Source organism: Gekko japonicus, unplaced genomic scaffold (assembly GCF_001447785.1).
Source record: "Gekko japonicus isolate JY-2015 unplaced genomic scaffold, Gekko_japonicus_V1.1 scaffold3832, whole genome shotgun sequence".
NCBI classification, from domain to species: domain Eukaryota; kingdom Metazoa; phylum Chordata; class Lepidosauria; order Squamata; family Gekkonidae; genus Gekko; species Gekko japonicus.
In genome coordinates, this window is record NW_015160948.1 from 35,198 (window position 1) to 46,118 (window position 10,921).

General features: G+C 53.2%; 1 protein-coding gene across 1 annotated transcript in view; it reads left to right on the forward strand.

Moving 5' to 3' along the window:
• Positions 1 to 236: 236 nt before the first annotated feature.
• KIAA1755 (KIAA1755 ortholog) overlaps positions 237 to 10,921 on the forward strand; it is a 45,278-nt gene continuing 34,593 nt past the window's right edge. Inside the window, exons 1-3 of the mRNA XM_015425254.1 lie at positions 237 to 278; positions 6,386 to 6,583; positions 8,472 to 9,717. Coding sequence (XP_015280740.1) covers positions 237 to 278; positions 6,386 to 6,583; positions 8,472 to 9,717 — 1,486 coding nt within the window. The remainder of the gene's footprint in view (positions 279 to 6,385; positions 6,584 to 8,471; positions 9,718 to 10,921) is intronic.

Here is a 10,921-nt window from a genome sequence, read left to right on the forward strand (position 1 = left end):
AGCCCTACGTTATTGTCTTTTCCAGTGGCTCTCGTCTTCTTATAAGGTGACCCAAGTAAGATAGCACCTGTGTTTTCTAAATAAACACAAAAGCTTACTGGTGGCTACCAAGTACTCTGGTGGGGTTATTGATTTTATTTTATTTTATTTGTGAGATTTGACTTATGGAGAAGCTAGCATCCCTGGAAAGAAAGAGACGCAAGTTCTGATCTATCACATCATGCACATGAACACTCATGAAGCTGCGTCACACTGAATCAGACCCTCGGTACGTCAAGGTCAGAATTATCTACTCAGACTGGCAGTGGCTACCCGGACTGAGGTCTTTCACGTTATGTCCTGCCCAGTGTTCCTTCTAAGCTGAGTCAGTGTGCCGCTCCAGTTGTTTAGCCTCCAGCTCACAGATTTTTGTCTTGGCTCAGGAAGGATGGGGCTCCAGAGCAAACCTAATTTATGCAGCAGCCCAATCGCTCGCTCACAACTTTTGATGCCAGGAGCTCACAATTAGAATTTTTGCTCACAAGACTCCACAGCTTAGAGGGAACATTGGTCCTGCCTAATCTTTTAAACTGGATATGCTGGGGATTGAACCTGTGACCCTTTCAGGCTCTTCACTGAACCATCTTTCCTCCCGTCCAGGGGTCATGTCGTAGAAAAAGAGGTGCAGGAGCTCATTAGCATAACTCCTTAGCATAACTCGTTTGCATATGCCACACCCCCTGACATCACCGGAAGTGTGTCAGAAGGCAACGCCCACCGCTCAGGCTCCACTGGACTGTTTTGGATGGCTAGCTATTGGGGGGGGGGGGGCACGTGCAGATCTGCCCTCACAGAGGAGGGAGAGCTTGTACCTGAATAAACCTTGGTCTTAAAGGTACCACTGGACTGTTTTGGATGGCTAGCTATTGGGAGGGGGGGAATGCGCAGATCTGCCCTCACAGAGAAGGGAGAGCTTGTACCTGATTGGTCTTAAAGGGGCCACTGGACTGTTTTGGACCGAGGGGGGGGGGCTCTGCAGCTTACCTGGCTGCTTCTTGGTCTGACTGAGGGCTGCTGGGAGCAGGGGGTGGGGCTTGTTGCATGTGCCCGCCCCCTGGGCTCTTTACTGCCGGAGCTCCGCTCCTGTGCGCTCCTGCAGGAAATGACCTCTACTCCCCTAATTTCTCTTGGCCTTGCTGGGTGCTGCGGATTCTCTTGAAATGTAACCCTCGAAGGTGGAAACTGGTGGTTCTTATCCAAAGAACCTTTGAAAGCATGGTCACTTCCACCATGAGAAGGCATGGACTTTCGCCCAGCTTTGGGGCTACAGTTTCCCCCTCTCCAGCTCCACTCTCTCAAAGAAGAAGAGAAGAAGAAATTGGATTTATACCCCGCCCTTCACTCAGAGTCTCAGAGCGCCTTACAAACTCCTTTCCCTTCCCTTCCCTTCCCCACAACAGAAACCCTGTGAGGGTAGGTGGGGCTGAGAGAGCTCTTTCAAAAGCTGCCCTTTCAAGGACAGCTCTTATCAGAACTACGGCTTGCCCAAGGTCATCCAGCAGGTGCAAGAGAGGGAGGAGTGGGGAATCAAACCTGGTTCTCCCAGATTAGAGTCCACGCACTTAACCACGACACCAGACTTGATGTCCTTCCTGTGGCGCCTGACAGGCTTGGCCTTGGATGTACAAAAGGGGGTTCCCCCACTGTTTTGGGAGAAGCTTTTTGCCATGGCTTTTGTTTGGTGTAGTTTGATGTAGTGGTTAAGTGCGCGGGAAGAAGAAGAAGAGTTGGATTTATACCCGGCCCCTCACTACCCAAAGGTGTCTCAGAGTTGCTTCCAAACTCCTTCCCCTTCCCCTCCCCAGAACAGACACCCTGTGAGGCAGGTGGGGCTGAGAGAGCTCTGACAGAAACGGCTCTTTTTCAAGGACAGCTCTTATCAGAGCCACGGCTTGCCCAAGGTCATCCAACAGGTGCAAGTGGAGGAGTGCGGAATCGAACCCGGTTCTCCTAGATTAGAGTCCGCACGCTTAACCACGACATCAAACAGGCTCTCTGGGAGAACCGGGTTTGATTCCCCACTCCTCCACATGCAGCTGCTGGATGACCTCAGGTAAGCCATAGTTCTGTCAGAGCTGTCCTTGAAAGGGCAATCCTCGAAAGAGCTCTCTCAGCCCCACCCACCTCTTCTCAGTTTGGTGTAGTGGTTAAATGTGCAGACTCTAATCTGGGATAACCGGGTTTGATTCCCCATTCCTTCACATGCAGCCAGCTGGTGTGACCTTGGGTCTGCCACAAGTTCTGTCGGAGCTGCTCTTTCAAGGGCGGTTCTCGAGAGAGCTCTCCCAGCCCCACCCACCTCACAGGGTGCCTGTTGTGGGGAGGGGGAAGGGAAAGGAGTTTGTCAGCCGCTCTGAGATGCCGAGTAAAGGGCAGTGTATAAATCCAGTCTCCTCTTCTTCTTCCTTCTCCTCAGCTGACAAGCTGGGCTCTGTCTGAGCTTCAACATCCTGCTGGAGGACAACCAGAGGTCTTAAGTTGTGACGGAATCATTCCTGACAAATGACATCATCTGCTTTGGTGGGTTATGAGGCTCTGCAGCAGATGTGCCTCTGCCGCCCGTTTGCAGAAGGGAGGGCCCAAGGCCCCCCTCTCTGCAGGCTTCTGGAACCCCGCCCCCACCCGTAGGCCTCAAGGAGAGCTAAATCCGGACGGTGACCTATTGCATAAGTCGCATCTGCTGTAGGCTGCAGCCGGCCTGAGAGAAAGCTTTGTTGTCGGGCAGAGCGGAACTGAGCTTCCAAGAGACACGGAGGGAGGCAAGTTGAGCCACTTCACACCACTGGCTTGGAGGAGGCATGAAACGTTTCCACCGACATGCACCGAGGGGTCCAGGCAGCACGAAACGTCAGACCTGTGACCCGGTTCTAATCTGATGAAGGGAGATTTGGCTCTCAACAGCTGATACCCCAAGTTTAGGTCCTAAAAACCTGGTGGGTCTCAAGAACCAATGCTCCCGCTAAGCTGTGGAGTCCTGCGGGCAGAGGTTCTGCTTTGTGAGCGGCTGGCATTAAAGCTGTGAGCGAGCGACACGGCTGCTGCATAAATCAGTCTGCTTTGGAGCCGTCACGACAAAAATGTGTGAGTGAGCTGGAGGCTAAAAAAACTGAGCTGGCTCACACTCACTCAGCTTAGAGGGAACACTGGGCTCTTCTACGGCCGATCAACACAGCTGCCCTCTTGAAATCAGTTTCAGTGCAGTCTCGGTAATCCAGCATCTGACAAAGAGAGTTTTGATTGGAAAATTTATACCCTGGAAAACTTGCTGGTCATTAAGGTGCTCAGAGCTAGGAAGCCATATCAGGGGAGGGCCTCAGCCTCTATGCCGTGTTGTTGGCCCTCCAGAGGAACTGGTTGGCTGCTGTGTGAGACAGGATGCTGGACTAGATGGACCCTCACTGGTCTGATCCAGCAGGGCTCTTCTGGTGTTCCTATGAAGGCCTCAGCCTCTCTGCCCTGTTGCTGGCCCTCCCCAGAGGAACTGGTTGGCCACTGTGTGAGACAGGATGCTGGACCAGATGGACCCTCACTGGTCTGACCCAGCAGGGCTCTTCTGATGTTCTTATGAAGGCCTTGGCCTCTCTGCCCTGTTGTTGGCCCTCCAGAGGACCTGGTTGGCCACTGTATGCTGGGCTAGATGGACCCTCACTGGTCTGATCCAGCAGGGCTCTTCTGAGGTTCTTATAAAGGCCTTGGCCTCTATGTCCTTGTCATTTGGACCTCCAGAGGAACTGGTTGGCCATTGTATGAGGCAGGGTGCTGGACTGGATGGACCACTGGTCTGACCCAGCAGGGCTCTTCTGATGTTCTTGTGAAGGCTATATTGTACTGTTGGCCCTCCAGAGAAACTGGTTGGCCACTCTGTGAGAAAGTAGATGGGTCACAGTAAAAAATAACTAAGGCCCCGTTCACACGGAGCATTTGCTGCGCTAAAGATACGGATGATAGGCGGATTTTCCAGGTGCGACCACACCGCAACATCTGGGAAGTGTAGTGCACCCGTGGCTAACCCGTGGCTTCGTGCCGAAGATACGGAGTAAAAAACTAGTACTTACGATGTACTAGTTTCCGGAAAACGCGAGGCAAGGGCGGGCGTCTGATCGCGTCCTGTCCTGTCCTAGTCCCGTCGCAAACCGGTTAGTTTTTTTTTTAAAGTCTTCACAGGATGCGCACAAACCATCATCCGCATGCTCACCTTTTGGTGAGAAAATTTTTTTCCCGTTTGCCACAGAAGCGGCGTCTAGCAATTGCTGGTGTGATCGCGCCACTTCTTTGCCATGCTGCAGAATAGCCGTGTGATTGGCACCTAACGGCCTAACCATGGGACCTCAACGAGACGTCTGATTGGGCAGCCGCGCGTTATTTTGCTACGGGGCAAACAGCCACGCTTCCCCCCTGCATTTTCCGGCCCGTGTGACTGGGGCCTAAGACTAGCAAATACCATGACAATATGCACAGAATATATCAAGAAAATATATTTAACTAATTTTCAAATAAACTTTTTTTTATTTTAAGTGACTTGTAGTAATTTAAGCAGACAGTTGTCTTAAAGAACAATGACAAAGAAAGGGTTTTTTTTACAATGCCAAGTACAAACTAAACATGCAACTCAAGTACAGTTGTGCACATAAGTGTTTGGACTTCTAATTGTGCAATAGTACAAACTTCTCAATGAAAAAAAGTCCAAAGACGTGCTTAAACATATAAAAATGAAACTATTAATGTTGAACTCGAAATTATTTTGATGACGATTCCAGATTTCTCTTCGTTTTGAAGTATTCCTTCTTAAAAAATAACAGTTCTTAACAAACAAATGCAAAAGGTTTCCCTTGCTCGAAAGCCAGTCGAATCCAACTCTATAAGGGGCGGTGCTCATCTCCGTTTCCAAGCCGAAGAGACAGCGCTTTCCAAAGAATTTATAGGAAAGGCTGAAAGATTTGGGTATGTTTAGCTTGGGAAAGAGAAGAGAAGGCTTAGAGGGGACATGATTGCAGTCTTCAAGTATTTGAAGGGCTGTCATGTAGAAGATGGAGCAGATCTATTCTCTCTTGCTCCGGATTGCAAGACTAGATCTAATGGGTGGAAATTACAAGGGAGTCGATACCGGCTAAACATCAGGAGAAACTTTCTAACTGTAGGAGTGGCTGAGCAGTGGAACAGCCTGCCTCAGAAGGTGGTGGATGCTCCTTCCCTGGATGTTTTCAAGCGGAGGCTGGACGACCCTCTTTCGGGGATGTTGTAGGGCTATCTTTCGGCTCTGCTCCTGCAGAGTGCCGGGGGTTGGACTAGATGACCTGCCAACTCTAACATTCTATGATTCTATAGGGGGCGCTGGCTCTTTGGCTCGGAAACGGAGATGAGCACCGCCCCCTAGAGTCGGATTCGACTGGCTTTTGAGCAAGGGAAACCTTTATCTTTTAAACTGTGGTTTAACGTATTGGCTTTGTGTATTTTCGTGTACTTTATCTCATGTATTTTATTTATATTGTAAGCTGCTTTGAGCTCCCTGAGGAAGGAAGGAAGGGGTGATAAAATGCTTTTGTCACGGCTCAGGTGGGGTGTCACCTGACGCTGCCACCACTCTGGGTTTAGGATCCTTTGAGAAGGCCCAGAGCACCCTCCCAAGACCTTCAGACCTCCCTTTTGGCCGAATAACAGGCGTGAGGACCAGGCAGAGTGAACAATCTAAATCTGTTTGTAAATTTGTTATTGTATTTTATTGTTTTTAAACTATGTGTTTACTGTTTTAACCGTGGCACATGGTGCCCTTGTTAGCCGCCCTGAGCCTTCGGGGTAGGGCGGGATATAAATTAAAATATAAATAAATAAATAAATATAAAAATAGTTTATTGTATAGGAGGTCAAACAACAAGGTGCAGAATAACAGTAAGTGGGTGAAAAGAAAAGAAATCAAAGGCCCTAATGCATCTAAATATATACTGTCCCTAGCTCACTATTCCAAGTGGCACTAGACTACTCAACCTTCCCTCAGGATGAGGGTTTCTTCATGCAGCAGCCTTCCTTCTGGCTCTGCCCTATGAGAAGAAGAACAGCTTTTCCTGCTGCTCCAGATCTTTTATTCCAAGCCCTCCTCTTTTCCTATTGGTCCGTTTGGGCTCCAAAACCTCTCAGGGGCTTCTGGGAGTTGTAGGCCCAGCCTCACCTACTGCTAGCCAGGCTCCCTGGGCCTAGTAGGCCTCTGGTGGTGGCACAGCCCGGATCATGACTGCTTTAAATAAATAAACGTGGCTTTCAGAGGAGAGGCCTGAGAAGAAGAGGGCGCCCGCTGTCGTAGGGTCTCGCCGCCCCCAGATGCCTGGTGACAGCTCTCTCCTCTCCCCAGCAGGACCCGCAGTCCCTCGACGCTGCCGTGCAGAACACGCTGTCGGTGCTCTACCCTCCCTTCGACATCACCGCCCCAACAGTGCTGAGCCAGCTTTTCCGCGTCCTGGAAGCCAAATACCACGGGGATGGACTCTGCTGCCTCCTGGACTTCCTCATCCCCTCCAAGCGCCTTCTGGAGCACGTGCGGCAGTCAGCCTGCGTGAGTGTGGATGGGGGGGGCGGGGGCGGTTCCGAGCCAGTGACATCCGTCCTTCGTTCTCGTGGCCCTTTTTTACACGCCCAGGGAAATGCCGATCGCCACTTTGGGGTCAGGAAGCAGTTTTTCTCCAGGCCAGGCTGGCCGGAGATCCTGGAGGGTTTTTTTGCCATCTTCTGGGTGTGGAACAGGAGTCACCGCCAATGTTCCCTCTAAGCTATGGAGTCTAGTGAGCAAAAATTCTACTCTGTGAGTTCCTGGCATTAAATTCGTGAGCAGGTAATTTGGCTACTGCATAAATTAGTTTGCTCTGGAGCCCTCCTTCCTGAGCTAAGAGAAAAATGTGTGAGCCTGAGGCTAAAAAACTGTGAGCTAGCTCACACTAACTCAGCTTAGAGGGAACACTGGTCACCGTGGATGTGGAGGGGGAGGTACTTGCGAATTTCCTGCCTTGTGCAGGGGGTTGGACTAGATGACCCTGGAGGTCCCTTCCAACTCTATGATTCTATGATTCCGTGGGTCTACTGTGGGTCTAGCACAGCAGAGACTCACAAGTTTCATGAGCAAAGTCATTGCTGAGCAGTTGGGTTAGAACAAACCCGGTTCTCCCAGATTAGAGTCTGCACATTTAACCACTACACCAAACTGAGAAGAAGGGATTGAATTATATACTCCACCCTACACTACCCGAAGGAGTCTTAGAGCGGCTGACAAACTCCTTTCCCTTCCCCTCCCCACAAGAAACTGCTCCTTTTTCAAGGACAGCTCTGACAGAACTACGGCTTGCCCAAGGTCATCCAGCAGTTGCAAGTGGAGGAGTGGGGAATCAAACCCGGTTCTCCCAGGTTAGAGTCCACGCATTTAACCACTACACCAAACTGAGAAGAAGAGATTGAATTATATACCCCGCTCTTCACTACCCGAAGGAGTCTCAGAGCGGCTGAAAAACTCCTTTCCCTTCCCCTCCCCACAACAAACACCCTGTGAGCAATGTTCCCTCTAAGCTGTGGGGTCTTGTGAGCAAAAATTCTACTTTGTGAGCTACTGGCACTAAAGATGTGAGCGAGCGATTTGGCTACCGCATAAATTAGTTTGCTCCGGAGCCATCTTTCCTGAGCTGACAAAAATGCGTGAGCCGGAGGCTAAAAAACTGTGAGCTAGCTCACACTAACTCAGCTTAGAGGGAACACTGCCTGTGAGGTCGGTGGGGCTGAGAGAGCTCTGAGAGAAACTGCTCTTTTTCAAGGACAGCTCTGACAGAACTACGGCTTGCCCAAGGTCATCCAGCCGCTGTGAGTGGAGGAGTGGGGAATCAAACCCAGTTCTCCCAGATTAGAGTCCGCGCACTTAAACCACGACACCAAACTGGCTCTTTACCGTAGAGCCTGAAGGATCCCTTCAACCAGCCATCCCTACTCGGACTTCCCCTCATCACATCCCAGAGAGGCACCGGTTGCTCTTTAATTCTTCAGTGTGGCTGGCTGGTTTACAGGCTTCTCTCAGTAGGGCTGCTGGCTCTGGGTTGGGAAATACCTGGATATTTTTTGGGGGGTCCTTTTTCAAGTTCAGCTCTGACAGAACTGCGGCTCGCCCAAGGTCATCCAGCAGGTGCAAGTGGAGGAGTGGGGAATTAAACCCGGTTCTCCCAGATTAGAGCCTGGGGAGGGCGGGGTTTGGGGAGGGGCGAGATCTCAGCAGGGTACAATGCTGTTGAGTCCGCCCTCCAAAGCGGCCATTTTCTCCAGGGGGAGAAGCAGAAGAGACTGGATTTATACCCCACCCTCTACCGCCCGAAGGGGTCTCAGAGTGGCTGGCGATCTCTAGGTCAGGAAGGGCTTCCTGTCACAGCAACTGTCACAGCATCTCCCCCTCCCCCTCCTCTTTCCTCCAGGCTCCTTACGTCAGCCACGTTTTCCTCCACGAAGGCTGGCCCTTGTGCCTCCGCGACAAAGTGGTCGTCCACCTCGGGCCGCTCAACCCCCTCCTTCTGCGCCCCGGTGATTTCTACCTGCAAGCCGAGCCCTGCGGCGAGCAGTCGGCCTGCCTGGCGGTGAAGTGTCTCTCCCGGGATCTCACCACCGTGGAGAAGATCCCCGTCCTGGAAGCCGCCTGCTCCCTGCTCTTCACTCGGGAGTGGCTGGAGGACGTCAACCGGGACCTCGGGAGGCCGGAGCTGCGGAACTGCCTGGTGGCCACCAGCGACGGGATCGTCCCCGTGCCGTGGAGTGAAATCGTCACGCCGGAATTCGTCGAGATACCTCAGGCCGAAGATTCGGCGGGCAAAGACGCGCCGGCTCCCTCGGATCCTCAGAGGAAGGCCGGCGCCAGGGGCGCGAGGGCCGCTCCGAGCAAGTACCCGGGCCTCATTAAGGTGGAGCCGGGATCGTGGACAAAATCCACTCTGTTCGTCGTGCCGAGTCTGTGCGATATCATCAGCGAGAATCTGGAAGGGGAGTACGTCAACCTTCTGGGTTTCTCTGAGGAAAGGAAACCGGATCTCTCTCCTCCCGCCAAGACGACCGCGTCGGCTGCGGCGCAGCCAGCGAGCAGGGAGTCACCTGAGGCCAAGGAGGGCCTTGCTTGGGTGACCAGAGAGGTCACAGCCACAGAAAGCTGGGCTTGTGGGAAGGGTGGGAACTCGGAGGAAGGCCCCTGCACCCCTTGCCTGAGGCGGAAACTGAGCCAAGACCCGGAGTTCCAGGAGACGAGGTGCCGGTACCGGGAGTCGTATGTGGCAGCCCTCCAAAACCCCGTCAGCTTCAACTCGGGACTGATGGCAGCCATCCTGGAGGAGATGGACACGGCCCAACCGGCCTCCCCCTGGGAGAGCGCAGGCGCCCAGCCTCCGGAGGGGTCAGACGAGGCCGCTCCCGGCAGCCTCTCGGACTGTCCAAACAAGGAAGGCAAAGCTGAGCAGGTGGCCAAGCCGGGACACGTGAAGCCGCCGAAGCCGCCCACGGAGCCTTCAGCTGCTGGCGGCAAGTTTTCCTTCTTGAAGGGCCACCGCCTGCAGGTCTCCTCGGGGGGCGGCTTGACCGTGGCGGAGAAAGCTGGCAAGGGCCAGGAGGGGCTTCGGAAGAAGACGTCCCTCGTGTGCTCCCCCGGAATGGCCAGAGCCAAGCAGGCGGGCGGGAAAGGTAAAGCCGGAGGGATCCGTCTGACTCACTCTGAGCGGGCAAGTGGCCCTGTCGGAAGCTGCTCCTGCAGTGAGGTCACTCCGTGGCTTTGGGCACGCCCCGTCCTCCCCACCATCTTCCCCCTCCCCGGTAGTTCTGGCCACCCTTACGAGCTTGTTGTAAAACTGCTGGGAGACTGTAGGCGGAAAAGTGCTGGATCATGCCATCAAGGCGATCACAGTCCAGAGGCCCCCAGGCAGAGGATTGGGGTGCTGTCTGGGGTAGCGTGGCACTCGCCCCCCCCGCCCAGCAAAAACTCATTAGCATAACAGACCACACCCAACAGCAGAAACTCATTAGCATATTAGGCCACACCCCTATGTCTTCCTTTGGCTTGCCTTGACGCCCTGTGGCTGCAAAGAGCCTGGGCAAGCCGGCCCTTGGACAGGCTGGGGAAGGCATGGGGAGGCAATAAAATGCCTCCCCGATCCTTCCAGGGCCCACCTGCCCCCCCACCTCAGAGTCGCCGGGGGGGGGGGGGGCATCGCCAGGCCTTCCCTCTGTAGCCACGCACACGCAGAGGTTTTGGCTGTAGTGGGCGTGGCCAACTCTGAAGCCAGCCGGAACTCCGTTCCTGTGCGTTCCTGCCAAAAAATAGCCTTGCTTAAATACATTTCATTAAAAATATTTTTTGCATGGATTCTGCAGCCAAACGGTTCTTTTGGGAATACCACACCTTGAGAACAGGAGCATGGGTCTGCTTCCTGTTTGGTGTCGTGGTTAAGTGTGCGGACTGTAATCTGGGAGAACTGGGTTTGATTCCCCACTCCTCCACTTGCACCTGGCTGGATGACCTTGGGCAAGCCATAGTTCTGGCAGAGCTGTTCTTGAAAAAGAACCGTTTCTGTCAGAGCTCTCTCAGCCCCGCCTACCTCACAGGGTGTCCTGTTGTGGGGAGGGGGGAGGGAAAGGAGATTGTCAGCCGCTCTGAGACTCCTCTGGGTGTAGTGAAGGGCCATGGGGTATAAAGCCAATCTCTTCTTCTTCGTCTTCCTTGTGTCCTTAAGTCAGCCTCTGAATCTCAGAGACAGGAGGCAACATAAGGGGAAAGCCTCAGCCTCTATGCCCTGTTGTTGGCCATCCAGAGGAACGGGTTGGCCACTGTGTGGGACAGGATGCTGGACTAGATGGACCACTGGTCTGATCCAGCAGGGCTCTTCTGATG